At 34.0% G+C, this 17,503-nt stretch overlaps 3 protein-coding genes across 12 annotated transcripts; 2 read left to right on the top strand and 1 right to left on the bottom strand.

Annotated features, from left to right (window-relative positions):
- The first annotated feature begins 129 nt into the window (after nucleotides 1-129).
- LOC102612386 (putative RNA methyltransferase At5g10620) lies at nucleotides 130-2,617 on the top strand. Of its 5 annotated transcripts, none has more exons than XM_052438963.1 (8): nucleotides 130-600; nucleotides 732-763; nucleotides 870-1,012; nucleotides 1,114-1,180; nucleotides 1,285-1,362; nucleotides 1,568-1,713; nucleotides 2,147-2,186; nucleotides 2,309-2,617. In XM_052438963.1, the coding sequence occupies exons 1-7, from the start codon at nucleotides 528-530 to the stop codon at nucleotides 2,184-2,186; spliced, it is 579 nt and encodes a 192-aa protein (XP_052294923.1). In that variant the 5' UTR covers nucleotides 130-527; the 3' UTR covers nucleotides 2,309-2,617. The 5 variants fall into 5 exon arrangements, with proteins under 5 accessions (XP_052294923.1, XP_006483598.1, XP_052294931.1 ...); XM_006483535.4 differs by having other exon boundaries at nucleotides 1,114-1,186; XM_052438971.1 differs by lacking the exon at nucleotides 732-763 and having other exon boundaries at nucleotides 1,114-1,186.
- LOC102612082 (cryptochrome DASH, chloroplastic/mitochondrial) lies at nucleotides 2,341-10,611 on the top strand. Its single transcript, XM_025101631.2, has 14 exons — nucleotides 2,341-2,489; nucleotides 2,651-3,455; nucleotides 7,027-7,166; nucleotides 7,264-7,476; nucleotides 7,557-7,682; nucleotides 7,774-7,848; nucleotides 8,050-8,166; nucleotides 8,272-8,318; nucleotides 8,556-8,632; nucleotides 8,821-8,896; nucleotides 9,071-9,140; nucleotides 9,296-9,419; nucleotides 9,557-9,606; nucleotides 10,168-10,611. The coding sequence occupies exons 2-14, from the start codon at nucleotides 3,059-3,061 to the stop codon at nucleotides 10,387-10,389; spliced, it is 1,734 nt and encodes a 577-aa protein (XP_024957399.2). The 5' UTR covers nucleotides 2,341-2,489; nucleotides 2,651-3,058; the 3' UTR covers nucleotides 10,390-10,611.
- On the bottom strand, nucleotides 10,379-16,857 carry LOC102613768 (hypothetical protein). 6 transcript variants are annotated; one of them, XM_052438923.1, is made up of 9 exons: nucleotides 16,725-16,857; nucleotides 14,885-15,242; nucleotides 14,163-14,773; nucleotides 13,252-13,312; nucleotides 12,724-12,848; nucleotides 12,208-12,298; nucleotides 11,569-11,616; nucleotides 10,859-10,928; nucleotides 10,379-10,774 (listed from the first exon to the last, which is right to left on the bottom strand). In XM_052438923.1, the coding sequence occupies exons 2-8, from the start codon at nucleotides 15,227-15,229 to the stop codon at nucleotides 10,896-10,898; spliced, it is 1,314 nt and encodes a 437-aa protein (XP_052294883.1). In that variant the 5' UTR covers nucleotides 15,230-15,242; nucleotides 16,725-16,857; the 3' UTR covers nucleotides 10,379-10,774; nucleotides 10,859-10,895. The 6 variants fall into 6 exon arrangements, with proteins under 6 accessions (XP_052294883.1, XP_015387260.1, XP_015387261.1 ...); XM_015531774.3 differs by lacking the exon at nucleotides 16,725-16,857 and adding an exon at nucleotides 16,547-16,712; XM_015531775.3 differs by lacking the exon at nucleotides 16,725-16,857 and adding an exon at nucleotides 16,547-16,708 and having other exon boundaries at nucleotides 14,885-15,247.
- Nucleotides 16,858-17,503: the final 646 nt, after the last annotated feature.

The following is a 17,503-nucleotide window of genomic DNA, read 5'->3' as shown; positions in this document are numbered from 1 at the left end:
GTGTTTGTGCTTACACATTAACTTTGACAGTTAGTAATTTCATTCCACAATAGCTGATTCTCTAACAAATCACGGAAGTGGATGCAGGAATTTTTCTTGAAAACACAATTGAAATAAGAAGTTTAAGTATACAAAATAACAAGAGTATTGAAAGGCCTGACAATTGGATTACTGACAGAAATGTTATATAACAGTTCCAGTGATTGATTAAAAGAAAAGAGAGAGAGAGAGAGAGGGAGGAAAAAAAGGGCGTCGAGGTCCAGAGCAGGGAAGCAAAACTTAGCTCTGGCCCAACTTTAGGAAGGTCGTAATGGTCGGTCAAATTAGCAAGATAGTGACTGCACTCGTGAATCGGATTGTCATTTGGAAGCACTTTTACCAAGTCTTATGGCGTTCAATTACTCCTAAAGCACTTCTACCAACCCAGGTACCGTCTCTCAGCTGGAGTTAAACAATCATCCGCCTGTGTTTCCGTTGAACTTGAAGCCAATCTATTTCCACTCCACTCCGTTAACTACTAAAAGATCATGACAATATCACTCTATCTCCATGCAAGTGCTGGTGCTTATGCGAAGAATTCAATTCCGTCTCCAGGAGCAGGTTCTTTCATCTCTTACAATTGCAAAGTATTATTATTTAACAATCATATTCACAAGTCATATTTCACTCAACTCGTAATCTTCTCTTCTTTTCTTCATTTTGAATTGTAAAACGCTGTAGAAATTTTTCAGGCAAACGTTGTAAATACGCGGGCCAATCGGTGGTAAAACAACAGATCTTGTCGTGTTTATTCATTTCATTCTCTCTGACTCAGACTAAGTCCCACTAAATTTAAATTGAATGTTGTTTTGATTTTGAAATTTGAGCAGAGAGCATTGCCCATTCGTGTCATAACAGTTGGCAAAAAGAGGTCTCTGGGTGTACAATTAGTTGTGGATGAGTACATTGGAAAGCTTAAATATTACTGCAAAGTTGAGGATCTTCAACTCCGATCCAATCCCAAAAATACTGGGTATTAGTTTATGTTCCTTTCTCTACTCTTCTTTGCATTAGAATTTTCTTTTTCTTGCATATACCATGAGCTTATTACGTGTTTTGTTCAATCCTTTGTAGTGATGTGAAGGCTCAGATTAAGGATGAAGACATGGCGGTGATGAACATTATCAGCTCTGATGATTGGGTATGGGTATAGCCTCAAACTCCTTTCTCACTGCTACATTACAATGTCAATTTAGCGTTATGGGAGTCGATTTTATTTATGTTGGTTACCAAATGTAATCTTAGGTTGTCATGTTGGATGAGAATGGATTGGACATTGGGTCTGAGCAGATGGCTGAGTTGATGGGGGATGCAGGGAGTACAGTGAGAATTGCTTACTGATAGCATGCTCTTCATTCTTCAGCATTAATTATCTATCTATCTATCTATTGGCTTACATTTGGTATCTGTTGGCTTACTGATCATGCTCTTCATTCTTCAGCATTAACCATCTGTCTCCCAACATGTTGGCTTACTTTGTTATTTGAACATGAGGTAAATTGGATCATAGCTGTTCTTCTTTGTCAAGGGAGCTTCAAGGATATCATTTTGCATCGGTGGACCTTATGGCCATGGACCAAAAATGAGAGAACGCGCTAACATATCAATCAAGCTGTCTTCAATGGTCTTAAATCATCAAATTGCATTACTTGTACTTGTGGAACAACTTTATAGGTGAGAGAATGTAATCTGCAATCACCATGCTGGATTCAATATGTTTTGAATTCCAAATTCCAGTCTCTTATTGTCTATTGCAACCGTAAAAACCCTAAGATTGTCAAGCTTGTATGCACAATATTGTTGCTTGAGAGTGCGAATTAGTATTGGTACGTGCCAAATTTTCAGAGGCTTCCTCCTATTGATTTTTCAATTCTAATATCTACTCCCTAGTGAAACTCGGTTAGATTGGAGTGAGTGGAATCTTGAGGATCAATGAGTTAATTCCTTTGCTCTATTCAGCTGGGTATGGTGACTAAGTATTTGCTGCTGTGTGTGTTAGAATGCCTCACAGAAGCTTCTTCTTTGGGGTTGTGGTATTTGACTACACTACAATGCTTATTTACTGTTGGAACATATTATAATGGATACTTTGCTGCTTAAATTTCAGGTCGTGGACAATTCTGAAGGGTCAAAATTACCATCATTAGGTATCCTCACAACATGAGTTCTTACATTTTTTCCTCTTGACTTCCCCGGCAATCCATGACTACTTTATTTATTCTTTTGGAGTATGGCATTAGCTTTCTTGTAGCTAATATGATCTTTTCAGGATGCCAATTTGGCTGTCTGCTTGAATAGTCCAATGGATGAGCGTTTCTTGTTCGTGATGGTTAGTTGAAGAAGCACTCTGAATTTTGATTTGATGAAGTAAACTACCAAATGGACTTGCTCCCAAACAAGCATTTGTCAACAGACTCAATTTGTTTCAATGGAGAGATTGAAATGATACGGTATGTTCAGTGTCCAGTAATTATTGCTTGTTGCAGTACTGCTTCAGTGTACTGTATAATTCTTGATCCAATGTACTGAGAGTCAGAGACCATTTTGAACGAAATTTGAATAGTTTGTTTTATATGTTCGTCTCTGTGTGACTCGTTTATGATCACATTAGAGTTGAGAACTTGGAATCTTCAGGTCACAAGAAAGCCACGATGAGGGGAAATCATCCGTTTATGTGTACCATCGAGTATCGACAAGACAAACAAAATCTCCCACGGCATGTTGTGATTGTATTTTTTGACATTAATAGATAAAATTTTAACAAAAGGACGAATTGTTATTCACCGTTTAAGTTGGTTGATTGTTAAAGCACACAATACCTGAAATTTATCACGCTACGTACATATATTTTTTAATGCGGCTGTTGAGCTTCATGATGTACGTGGTCTAAATTAGAACGGATTCCCGTTGAACCAGCTTATAGGCTAGGAATCCACCACGTCATAAACAAACTGTCGAATCCACGTGTCAACTTCCCAACTGCTTAAAAAATTGTCTTGTACAAAATCCAAGACATACGATGCCCATGGCCGTCCTGCGTAACTCGCTCGCTTCAATCTCAGCACAAATCGAGCCCCGTTTTCGGTTCAGAACAATGAACATTATTGCTTCAAAAAATAGGAACCCAAATCAAAACATTCAACAGAAAGTAATCCCTCACTGTCAGGTTATTCCTGGAGCAGACTCTAGGGAAATAAACCACATTGTAGAAGAAACATTTGGAAGATACACATCCAAGGCATTGAAGAGGAACGGTAAAGGAGTTGCCATTGTTTGGTTTAGAAATGATTTGAGAGTTTTGGATAATGAAGCTTTGCTCAAGGCCTGGGATTCTTCTGAAATGGTCTTGCCTGTTTACTGTGTTGATCCTCGCCATTCTCAGACAACTTACCATTTTGGTTTCCCTAAAACTGGAGGTATCACATTATTGATTATAAGCTTTGATATTATTGAGCTGTATATTGATTTCATTAATCATTATGCATTTGTCATGGTTTTCATTAAAATCCTTTTTTTTTCTGATTATAATTGCTAAGAGATTCCCTTAGAAGCGATATAAAACCATGCGCATTTCCGCACTTGAGAATATGAGTTGTTGACATATTGCAGAAGCGATATTAGATATTGTTCTTGTGTACCTTCTTGAAGTTCAAGAAAGAGGACTCTCATGAAAGCAAAAAAGATCTCAATTAAGAAAATAAGCTGAATATTATTAATCAAATTGTTGGAAAGAAATAAGTATAACAAATTTGTTTATACTAGTTATAATTGATACTAATCCTAACAAATTTATGATTCCTTATAAAAAAAAGAATATGATTTACGAAGCAAATCCTAGTTAATCAAGAAAAAGAAAGTTAAACTTACACTCTTACAATAACTCTGCTTGTCCTACATTAGTCTCACCCCCTTAGATGAGCTTGTCCTCGAGTTGAATCAAATATATGGCAATGAAGCAGATCCATGATACTTGAACAAGTCTTGGACATTAAAAGTCTTGGAAATATTATAGTTGTCTAATATGTCTGCAACATAGGCTGCGAAATGGTCCAATCTTCTTCTACTTGAGCTTGTTGTATTCTCTAATAGGAATTCTCTCCTTCTGTTATTGAACCATCATTTAATCTCCTATAGTAAAGAACTTGAAGCGCCTATGCTTGCCTGTGTCTATTTTACACTTAGCAGCAGATTTTTCTTTCTTCTTCTTTACTTTTTTATGAAAAATGATTATTTTGTCTACTGTATAATCAACAATGATGTTCATTCTACGTAGTTTAGGCAAAGGATACAAATCTAATGTAGGTAAGGGTGGTCGGATGCAGACAGTCTCAAAAGGTGACTTCCACTGGATCAATTAGGCACATTATTATAAGCAAACTCTAGTTGAGGTATAACATAACCCCATTGGTGGGGATTTTCATAAATCAAGCCTCGCATAATATTGCCTTAGGTGTGATTTACAACTTCAGTTTTGCAAATTTGTTTGCCGATAACAAGTACTATTATACTGCAAGTATGTATCTAGTCTCCTTCATAAGATTTTTTAAAAGTAGCTTAGAAATTTACTATCTCGATCAGAGACTATTGTCTTATGTAATCCATGAAAGCGAACAATCTCTTGAAAAGACGATTGGGCAATGTTCCGTGCATCAGAAATCTCCTGCATGCAATAAAGTGCACAATTTTAGAAAATCAATCAACAATCATGAACATGGAATTCATTGTTCGTTGAGTTCAAAAAAGTCCTAATATGAAATTCATAGACAAATCTTCCCAAAGAGCCTGAAGATGAGGGAGGGGCATGCAAACTCATATTCTACATATGACCTTTAGCCGTTTGGCCCTTCTGAACATCTCTTTTAAAGTGTGGCTCGTAATATCATGCCTCTTCTAATGTAATGCTTTTATCTTGGTCCATATGTTCTCCTAATCCTATGCTATGTAGTTTATGAATTATGTGCTCCATTGAAGACCCTTAGGGAATACATAAATGATCTCCAAAGAATAGGAATCCATCGTATATCTTATATTTGCTTGAAGCTCCCAAAATGCTGTTCTTCCATACCTCTTTGAAGACTTCATCGTTCGTATAGAGATCCTTTAGGTATTCAAAGCCAATAATTTCACTCCTCATCAAGGTAAGGAAAACTGCTTTGAGACTCAAAGCGTCAACTATTTTGTTCAATTGTGTTGACTTATGCTTGAGAGTAAAGATAAATCTTTGAATGTAGGCAATCCATCTAGCATGCGTTCAATTTGGCTTTAAAGAATTATTGAGGAATTTGAGAGCTTCATGATGCTATTTAAAACGAATTCCTTCTGAATTAAGTAGGGCTCCTATTGTTGTAAAGTACGAAAAATAGCATATAACTCTTGCTCATAAGTAAATAACTTTTGTCTGGCTTCACTAAGCTTTTCGCTAAAGAATGTCAAAGGTTGTCCTTCTTGAGATAAGATAGCTCAAATTCCAATCTCAGAAGCATCACAGTCAACATCAAGTAACTTACTACAATCGGGGAGTGCAAGGACTGGTGTAGTAACATTTCTTTCAATGTTACAAAGCTCTGCTCTGACTTATTTGTCCAAATTAGCTACCTTTGCTTTAGATAATCAATGAGAGGATCAGGAATGGTACTGAAAGTCTTTGACAAACACCTATAAAATGTAGCAAGCCCATGAAAACTTCTTACTTCTCCGATATTTGTAAGTGTTGGCTACTCTGGTATAGGCTTCACTTTCTCTTCGTATTTTTCAATGCCTTCAACACTCACAACATAGCCTAAAAATATTAGACTATCAGTCAAAAAGCTGCACTTTTTCAAAATTTGACATATAAGTTATTCTCCCACAAGACTATGAAGACTTCTCGCAAATGTTGTGAGTGTTTTTCTTTGTTGCAACTATAAATCAAAATATCATTAAAGTAAACCTTCGAGTCTTAAAAGGCGTGACTAATTTATCTTTCATCATCAACCTTATGAAGGTATTTGGTGCACTGGGCAGTCCAAAAGGCATGACTAACCAAATCATATAAAACTATCTTCCGTTCATCACCAGGGTGGATACGAATTTGATGATACCCCTTCTTTAAATCTATCTTTGAGAATAGCTTCGATCCTCTCAATCTATCTAGCGTATCATTTAATGGAGAAATTGAGAATTGATATTTCACCGTGATTTTATCATCAAATCAATGTTCTTTTATTTGTTTTTTTTTTTTTTAACACTGAATAGAAATAGGTAGTTAATGGATGATGAAGGAAGTTTTTGTGTATAGAGAGTGGTTGATGGTCAGAAAAGCTTTGTCTGGTATAGAGAACAGCTTTGATGCCTCTTGATGCAGTGCAGAAGCTATACTATATATTGTTCTTTTCTCCTGTATTCGATAGGTACGCTAAAACTACATCTAGTATCGCACTGTGTCAGTTGTTGGTCAAAATTTTGTTAGAATGCAGAGAGTGGCACCTGAGAATTTACCTTATTTTGTTTGATAGCTCATTTAAGATGATATTAGGGCTCTATTTGGAATTTGTATTGTGACGTTGTAACTTAAAACCCAAAATCGTTTTATTGTTAAATAATAGTTGCTAATATTTGGTGAATAACTTTTAAAATAATAATTTTGACGTAGTAGTAAATATTATTATGTTTATAATATAATTGTGGAATAAAATTATCTTAACTTCCAATTTGCTACTGTAAGTGTTTACCAAATAGTTGGCAGCTGCTAGAAGATAGTACCTTGGCAATGGCTGATTTGTTCTACCTTCATTAACGAAAAAATAGCCTCCAAAAACCAGTAACAAATCTGACAGTTAGCGCTGCTCTGCAAACACCAATTAACTTGTTTTTCACAACTAGAGCTTCCATTTCAAATTAGTTTGTTTAAAAGCCACATCACTACTGTACTAAAGAGAGGCTAAGATGTCATAATTCAATTGGTTGCTCTATTCCTCTGTAATAATGTAATACCTTCAATTTTTCCAGCACTCAGGGCACAGTTTCTCATAGAATGTTTGGCTGACCTAAGAAAGAATTTGATGAATCGAGGCCTAAACCTGCTCATTCGACATGGGAAGCCGGAGGAAATTATCCCTTCTCTTGCAAAATCGTTTGGAGCTCATGCAGTTGAGTAATTTCTCCTACAATGTGTCTTATCAATTGAAGTTTTAATTATTATGATCTTTCAAGCTAGTTATTGACTAAACCATTGACTCAATTTAGGTATATGCCCAAAAGGAGACTTGCAGTGAGGAGCTGAATGTGGAAAGATTGGTCAGAAAAAATCTGCAGCAAGTTGTGTTATCATCTCAATCTAATGACAAATCCACAAACCACCCTCAGTTAAAATTGATTTGGGGAACTACAATGTATCATTTAGATGACATTCCATTCGATCACAGTAGTCTTCCTGATGTCTACACTCAGTTTCGCAAGGCAAGTTTTGTGGTTACTGATATCATGTGCATGGACAAACAGGAAAATGCATTTTCTGTTGATGAAACCCTATTTTGCAGTCTATTGAAGCTAAGTGCACAGTCCGAGGCTGCATTAGAATTCCTTCATCTTTTGGACCTCCACCTAGCGTTGTCGATTGGGGTTCCGTTCCTTTGATCGAGCAGCTTGAACTTCATTCACCGAAGGCAAGTTTACATGGAACCCAAATTCTAATTTATGATGCTTTCAGAAGAATCAAGAATGTTTTAGTCGACACTTGCTTTGCTGTTGATACAGGTTAGTAAAGGAATGCGGTTCGTGGGGGGTGAAAGTGCAGCTCTGGGCAGAGTGAATGAGTATTTCTGGAAGAAGGCAAGAGATAGCCACTCTATTTTTGCATCTTTAAAATTTTAACAAAATGACAGTTAGTTAATCTTTTGCAAACAAAAATTTAAAGTTCAGTTGTCATTTGTCTTTTGTGAAGTTGTGTTGGAAATGTTAAGACAGAGAGAATATATGATATTGAGCAAATATTGATGCATGTGTACCATCAATATCCACGTAAATTTGCAGGACCTTCTAAAGGTATATAAAGAGACAAGGAATGAGATGTTAGGACCTGATTACTCAACAAAATTCTCTCCATGGCTTGCTTCAGGAAGCATTTCTCCCCGTTACATATATGAAGAGGTGTGAGAATGTGGTCATTGTATTCTATCACTATTTGTGTGCACGTATATGTTACGTAGTGAAAATGAGACTGATTTTGGATTGGAATTCTTGTATTTTCTTTAGGTAAAGAGTTATGAAAGGGAAAGAGTTGCAAATGATTCCACATACTGGTATCTTCTTGTATCTTTCTTTAGATATTAAATAATTCTTGTTGTTTAAAATTTAACTATCAGAGTCTAAATAAGTGAAGTTAAGATTATTTGATTTGATTTAGATTTGGTTATTAAATCATTGGAAGGAAATCTTGCTTTGTCAAACTTACTTTACAATTTTAGGCTGGCAGTGGTTTGGACGTCTATTAATTACTAAGTTCCTCAACTGAATGTTATTTATTTTTCTCTTTTCAGGGTTTTGTTTGAATTGATGTGGAGGGATTACTTCAGATTCATCTCCCTCAAATATGGAAATTCCCTTTTTCATTTAGGTAAAAGTAAAAGTAGTTTCTGCCTTTCTAGATTTAGTGGATAAACTTCTAGGATGACCATCTTTATTTTCTGATTCAAGAAATGCAAGTGAACCAGGTAGCGTGTCAGTATATATTACAGTATATTATTAACTTGTATTTAATGTAAATTCCTCTGTACATGTTTTGTTCCGCAATTTTCACTCTAGGTGGCCCCAGAAAATTGGAGTACAAATGGAGTCAAGACCAGAAATTATTTGAATCCTGGAGAGATGGCTGCACAGGGTATGTTGTTTATTGTGGACAATGCTATATACTGGCATCTTTTCTTTTATATTTTATAATCCGGTATCTTTCTTAAAATGGTATCTAGCAATAAGTCTCTTCCTTCCTAAAATCAAAGCAATGCTTATTTGCTTTGATCCTCTCCGCTCACATAAGCTTTTGGTAAATTTGTAGTTACCCTCTCATTGATGCCAATATGAAGGAACTGTCAATGACTGGGTTCATGTCAAATAGAGGACGGCAGGTAAAATCTTTTTTAATTCATATTTTGACACTAATTCTATTTTTCTTTTAAGAGAACATTGTGCTAAAATGTAAAAAGCTCAATTGCATTGTCAAGACACATCTCCTGTGTGAATCCTCATATAGTTAGTGCATTTTACCTGTATTTTTCTGCAGATTGCATGTTCCTTTCTTGTACGAGATATGGGCATTGACTGGCGTATGGGAGCTGAATGGTTCGAAACTTGTCTTTTGGATTATGACCCTTGTTCCAATTATGGAAATTGGACCTACGGCGCAGGTGATTGAATTTTCTTAATTTTTCCTTTCTGAAGCCTTATAGCAAGGAACAGATTTTAATTGCAGAAATTTTACTTCTTTGTAACTGAATCGAATCTAAATGAGGGAATAAACTTTTAATTCTCTTTTGTTTTGAAGGAGTTGGCAATGATCCTAGAGAAGATCGTTATTTTAGCATCCCCAAGCAGGTAAGTTCACTTAATTATCATTCAAAAAGTGAAAACTTATGGTTCATCTACTTTATGGTTTGGAATATGTGGAGATTTGAAGGTTCGTCTACTTTATGAGTTACAATTGTTTAAATATTTTCATTATTGGTCTGGTCACAAGTTTTCCTTTTAAAGTTTTTAAATTTTGCATCACATATTTAGAGTGCGTTTGAGATTGAAATTGAACAGTTGTATCTTAAAAATTACAATACTAAAGTATTTAATAAACATTAACTGTTGTAGTTTGAAAGTTATATTGATATTATTTTTCATTTGCATAATAAAAAATCTATTATATTTTTAATAATTTTATTAAAATTATTATTTAAAATTTATATTTACTACATATTATTAATTTTTATTTCATAGTTATAATTTTTTTTCACAACAGCTGTAGCTCAATTCCAAACATGACTTTATTTATTTGAAAGGGTACATCACATATCTAGTTACATATGTATTTCTAAAGTAACAAAAACATGCAACCAATAACCAAAGTTTAATTAGAATTCTAAACAGAAACTTCCAATAAACTTCCAGGCACAAAATTATGACCGAGAAGGAGAGTATGTTGCATATTGGTTACCACAGCTAAAAGCACTTCCAAAAGAGAGGAGAAACTTTCCTGGAGGATCATACATCGAGCAAATTGTGTCTCTCAAGCACGGCAATATTAATCAGAACAGAAATCAGAATGATAGCCTCACCCGGACTGGCAGACGAAACAATTTCAAAGGGAAACATGCTCAAGTTAACAGATAAAATGCATTCATATTATGTAACTTCAAGCACTTGACAAATACACAGTACCTGTCAATAGACTTGCCCACAAGCTTTTAAGCAAACCAAGTGTCTTGCCTTTTTGTTTTTTTTTTTTTTCACTATTTTATATTGATTCAATTTGTAAATGAAATCATTGTCTCCAAGAATTACATGGGCAATTAACAGAACTAGATACAAAAAAATTACAACAGAAATGAAACAGCCAGCACAAACTTAGATTACAAAATACAACAAAAGGCGAAGCTCCTTTCAAGTGCAATCCCTGCCAGCATAGGGAGGGTAGAATCACGCCTTATTAAAATATGATGAGAAGATTCCTACAAGGACCCCCAATTGCTCTTGTGTAAACAGGTGTGCCGCAAAACTGGACAAATAAAAACTATTAATTCGAAATCGGAAATTTATAGATTCTGTTATCAAGTTGACATTACCAATTGTGCATACTTACATGAATTCCAGAGATCACCATCTTTTAGGTCTGAAAATCAAGTTTTCTTCACCCCAAGGCGAGATTTAAGCTACAAAAAGTCAAAATAGAAGACTCCATTACTACTCAAAAAGCCGTGAAGAGGGAATTTGTGTTTACATTGGACTAAAATAAAACCAATAAACACCACAACATCTTCTAATTTTAGAATATTTGGTATAACTTTTCAAGTAAAGCTTTTCCGAATAGATTTTCTATCAGTAGAGGTTTTATGCATGAAGCTTTTAACCATTTAAAAGAAAAAAAATGTTTATGTGCTTGTCAGTTACAGCTTTTAGCAGAAACTATAAAATTATCATAATGGACAAGCATTTTAAGATACTTAACCATTTAAAAAATGCTCAGCAACCTCTACTGCCAAAAAGCCAAACTTTAAGCTTCTAACTAAAAGAAACACCAGAGCTTTTTTGGCATTAAAAAGGGTCTTTTGGCCAATAAAGAAGCTGTACTAGATGGGCAATTCTTCCCCATAACCTTTTCCTTTAATCTATTTATTAATTCACTTATAAAGAATGGCAAAGTAGGTAATAAATCATATTCATGACTATGATTTTGAATATAGAAGATAAGCTATGTGCTAAAAACAATGTTGGTAATAAATTATATTCATGATTAAATTACATGAAATTCTTTCTTTATAACGTAATCTGAGCCATCTGATGAGAACGTACCTCCTCTATATACTTTAATTGTCTTAAAACTTGATCTGTTTCCAACTCCTGAAAGAAAAAAGAAAATAAACCAAATCATTATTATGATATAACAGTTAGCGTATCTATAAAACTGAAAAAGTGACAGTAGAACAAATATCTAAATGAAAGATAACCAACTAGATGCTGCTCAATGGAACAGCATACCACTTCTACTCTAGCACAAAAGAAATGTTGATTAATAATTACAACTCAAATGCCTAACACTAACCAGATTTTGAATGTTAATGCTTTAGAAAAAGAGTACTGATGGACTGACAAAATTGAGATGCAAAGTTTACATCCTAATTGATGTGGCACCAACATAAATTCACCACTTGGATGAGAAATTATAAGACTCAATAACTAATTATCACACAACCTTTTGAGATAATGTACAATCATCTACCACATCAATTGGAATATAAACTTTGTATCACACTTCATAAGCCTAGCATTAACCTTTTTGTTAAAAAAAAAAAAAAAGAGTGGCTTTTTATTTACATAAGTTCCATTTGATTTACATGCCATTTCCTGAGGCACCATTGACAGTTGAATCACTTGGCAAACATTTTTCGATAATAATAGAATAACAAGCATTAGAAAAAAGAGACTATGTACCTGAGGGACAGCACAGTCAGAATGCAATGGATCCCAAAGAATAGCACAAGAACAATCCCAGCTATCAGTTTGAACTTCGGAAAATGGTGCTCTGTAACATCAATGAAATTACTTTAATATTCCCCATTAGAAAGTAAAGTAAACATGATGTTCTCAGAATTACTCAACCAAATCAAATTATAAATTGAGAAAGGGAGGATAAATTATTAAGTAATTACCAGTAATAACGATTGCTGCTACTAAGAAAGAACATAAACATTAACAAAATAAGACATGTAATCATCGGTTATACATTGAACGCAGAATTTTGTTATGACCGCAACAATCTTCCATTCAATAACCAAGTAAAACCATCTGAATGGCTAGAACAATGTATCTAAGGCTTAAATTCTATCCTAAAGTAATATGCATAAACCATTTTCCTGTAACCAATAGCTTCAAAATCATAATCATGAACCTGTATGAACCTAAAAGGAGAGTAGAAGCAGACACAAGCATACTCATAAAGTCTTTTACCTGCGCCACTTCCCACATTTGGTTCCTTCAACACATACATTTGTATCATTATTAGTCAATACTTCTTGACATTGGAGCCAGTTACTTATGGAGTCAGGCTTGGAAAACTGGTTTGAAAACTGAACCTGAAAACACAGAGTGAACATTTATTTACATCTATTCTAAATAAACAACTAAAAAAAAAAGTTTGGCCGTGCTGCACATTTATTTATTGTGAAATGCATTAGAAACAATCTCAAGATACACAATGGAAAGAGTATCAGTAAGAAAGAAGTATTTCAACAATCTCGAGATAGACAATGGAAAGAGTATCAGTAAGAAAGAAGTATTTCCCAGTAATTTTTATAATGCCACCTATTTTCCAGAAAGATCAAAGACTCCATTCATGACATTTTCAGATTTCCCTCAGAATAAACAAAAGAACTGAAAGCGGACTATCAGTCCTATCTTCTGACAAAGATTATTTTTATTTCAAGCTTTAAGTTCTCAACTTCGTTTTTGCTATGCTGTTATTAAAAGATTCCTCACATTTAAACCAACAGTCTCGGCTGGATCCATTTCCAATGGCTCACTGAAGGAATCGAGATTACTGCAACAATAAAGAAAACTAAGTTATTGAAAGACCCGACCATCATGTGATGCGAGTAGAAAACACGAAACAGAAGGAAAACAGAAATACGCGTTTTATAGAGAGATCTCATTGGTTCAAAAATTGATCTATCAAAGCAACCTCATTTACTGCAAATATTTCTAAGCCACTGAAATTTGAATTAAAAAAATGGCTCTTAACCTTTCAAACCAATCATAAAGTCACCAAAAGATAAGAGCTTAATTAATTTCTGAAGTTCAAAAAGAGTCCTTCAACGTTAGATTTCATCAAAGTTACCATTATTAAAGAATAAATCTCGAAAAGGAAGCCACGACATGGAAGATTTGGGTAGTAAGTAAATTTTACAGGTCATTAAAAGCTAAAGTTACGACAGCTCACTATCACTTATGATCTCTTTACATAGAATCCCGTTCTTAAAAAGCAATATAATACATTTATTATTCTAAGGGTTATGAAACTTTGGGGTGAGATGTGGTTAAACTTAAGGAAAATTAAACTTAAGCGACCATGTCCCATCCAACTTCTAAAAACTCCAAGTTAAGTAATCATTTCACCATTTGTGGTAAGTGACACATGATTTTTCCATTCCTGTGTCACATTGCATAACACCAGCTTAAATCAAAATGGACTCTTAACAAACATCAAATGTGAATATAACAAACTTTTCATTGACAAAGCTAAACCTCTCTGCAAATGTGCCTCAGATCCAAGTTATCCATTCTAAACACAGTTACTTGCATACCCAACATTGAAGAATTCAAAAGAAATGCATCAAACTCATGTTCAAAAGCTGTTATACTCTATTAAACATTAAAAGTAAAAGACATACCTGGAAATTTGATCAGACCAGTCAGGAACTTCTGCTTGATAAGATTCACCAATTCTAACACGAGAAGTGTATGGCTCAGGATATTTCAACATTAAAGCTATTCGACCCATTTCAGATCTAGGTTTTCCATACATCCAACTATTGTTTGGTGACTTCAGAAAAGAATTCTCTTGTGAAACATTAGAATTTAAATTTGAACAGCATTGGCAAAGCCAATTGTCAGTTGGTAGTATCTTTATCCTGGGATTGCAGCAAGATGGATGAAACGCCTCATCACAATAATCACAAAGTAGCATAGTTGATGTATTATCCGCCTTGCCACACAGCTTGCAGGACTGGATAACACTAATTTCATGTCCAGTTCCTGAAACTTCTCCTGAAGCAACACTTCTCACGGAACATTCTCCTACAGCTCCAAGTAAACCATTACTTCTAAGCACAGAAACACAGAACTCCCTTGCTGAAGGATCTTCATCTAACACCTCCAACCTTGAAATATCGGAATTGGAAATGTCGCTACCTTCAGTATTTCTATTACAACAGCCAACTCCCATCTTTGACTTTGATGAACGAATATTTTTGGATCTAAGCTCTTTATTAGACCCTACAATCTGAGATTTAGAATCAATATTAAAACTAGTAGCGTATGCAACTGCTAAATAAGGATAACGATAAAGCCTACGTGAATGAACAAAAAGATAAGAAAAACCAAAGTCTCTTACGCTGGTTGGGGCAGGAAGAGCTATAACAACACTATTGTCATACTCAACTTGAGATTTTGAAGAACCCTCCTCAACTCTAACTTCATCCGTTTCTGCCTCCACTGGAAACACTATAACTGAATTTTTCTGTATCTTTCTTCTCTTGACCAAATTTAGCCCAGAATTTTCACTTATATTGCTCGCAATCAATAGCTCCGATACCTCTTTAGGGAGTTCGCTACATTCCGCATAACCCTTCCATCTTTCAGTTGGCCGCCACTTGCATAACAAGTCTTGCTCCCCATGGCTGGGGGCAAAGGTCATTGCAGCTTCAACAGAAGTCGGAGCTGAACTCTGTATCAACATTTCAATTTTTCACCTACACTAATAGTTGCACCACAGTGAGTATAAAAATAGTAGACATAATAACTACACTACAACTCGTTTTCCATGCTTGCATCTACATGAATATCAAAAGGATCTAGGTCACACTAGGATTGCAAATTCTCTCAACCACATGCCACCAGTAATGGAATCTTTGATCATTTGTGGCATGGCCATAATCATTGCATCTCATGTTTATTGAATCACGCTTTAAAAATACTTGCAGTATTTGTAAATCCAAAATTAAGTTTTTCTAATTAATTCTATAATAAATATAAATAAATATAGTGGTCCTTCAACATATCAAAGGGTGACAAAAATTAATAACTACAATAACACTGCCTCAACAGAAGTCGGAGCAGAACTCTCTATTAACATTTAACCTAAGCTAATATTTGCACCACACAGCGTTTAAAAGTAACAGTCATAAAGTACACAAATCAAAGCCACCACACCAAAAACCATTTTCGGTGCTGCATTTATGCGAACATCATAAATATCTAGGCATATATGAATATCATAAATATCTAGGCCTTTGTTTGGCAATATATATAAAAATATATAGGTCTTCACATCGCAATAGGATTGTCTCCTACTCTAAGCTTTTGCTACGCAAAATCTCCCAAACTTAAACCATCATTAATTGAAACGTAAAGTGAGATCTTTAAGAACGAGAGAAAGTTCAGATACTGAGAGGATCTTTACTAATATGTAGCACGGCCATAATTATTGCATCTCGTATTAATTGAATCAAGCATCATAACAGATTCTAATATTTGTAATAAATTAAAAGAAATATTATCATGTTCATTAACATAAGAAAATACATATTGAACTAAATTTTTAAAAAGTGATACTAGTTGATTACAACTTGTTTAAACTTTCTCCATAACATGCAACACTATAAAGTTTAATTCATATCCACAGACATGCAATTGCACAAATGAAATCTTACTTAAACTAGATCCACATCCACTATAAAAAGATTAATCTAATGCTTTCAACAAAACTGCACTGCTTCTAAGCTGCTGATAAATACAACTTATATATATATATATAGCCATACACGTTTAGCCAAACAAAACATATGCAGGTTAAAGATGAAACAACGATTGCGTATAATAAAAAACTACAAAATTAAAAATTAAATCCATCCTGAAAAAAGCTAAAACAATAGCAACAATACGAAAATTTTTTTTTAAAAAAAAAAAACGTAACGTAACGGAATTCCAAAAAACACAAGAAAAAAAAATCTGAAATTAAATCAAAAATAAAATCTATCTTGGCATCGAGATTTACCTGTGAATATAACTATCCGCTATTTATTTATTTATTTATTTTCTAAAAAGAAATTAGGCTGAGCGGTTATGAGTTTTAAGTTTTGGTTATTGTAGTTTCGGGATTTTGTATTTGTTTATTTGAAAGCAGGAAGCCAGCGCACACAACGATAAAATCTTTTTTAAATGGATGGACCCACCGGGTTCCGCAGTTTCGGTTTTTCTATTGGCGTCGAGTAGGAGATAGATCGATTGAGGAAAACGCACGCCTGAGAAGTACGCCGACATTACAACTGTTTTTACCAGTTTAGGCCCGCGTGTGAAATTTTCGAGTTGGGAAAAAAGCGCGTACAGCTTGGCTCCATTTACTAAAATTAAAGCGCTAATTGTTGCCGCTTACGACTTTAGCGCAGTCACGAACCATTAGTTTACTTTTCAATAATCGAAATAGATTAGAATCGGATTAAATTAGAATCGAAACGAGGAATGAGAATTAAAATAAATTATTTACTTAAGCGGTAAGAATTGAAATCAGAATGAGTTAAATTATTTTAAATTATTAAAATATCCTTAATTAATTATAATAATAATTATTATTATATTAATTAATTATATTATTTTTTTATCATAATAATAATATTGTTAAAGTTATTATTATTAATGATTATTGTTAATATATTAATTAATTATATTCATATGTTCTTAGATTATTAATTAATTATAATTTATCATTAATAATAATAATAATCAAAATAAAAAATCATCATTAGCAAAATAATAATCCATTTAAAAATAATAATAATCATAATCAGATTCATCATCATCAGCTAAATAATCTATTTCCGAAAAAACTTAATAATAATCCTCAAATTAATCCATTTCCCAAAAATTCATCCTCAACAAAATAATCCATTTTCCAAATAATCATCCTCAACAAAATAATCAATTTCCCCAAAAAAAAAAAAATTAACAACAATAA

Source organism: Citrus sinensis, chromosome 1 (assembly GCF_022201045.2).
Source record: "Citrus sinensis cultivar Valencia sweet orange chromosome 1, DVS_A1.0, whole genome shotgun sequence".
NCBI lineage: Eukaryota > Viridiplantae > Streptophyta > Magnoliopsida > Sapindales > Rutaceae > Citrus > Citrus sinensis.
Note: the sequence above shows the minus strand (reverse complement) of the source record. Positions and strands in the feature narration are given on the sequence as shown.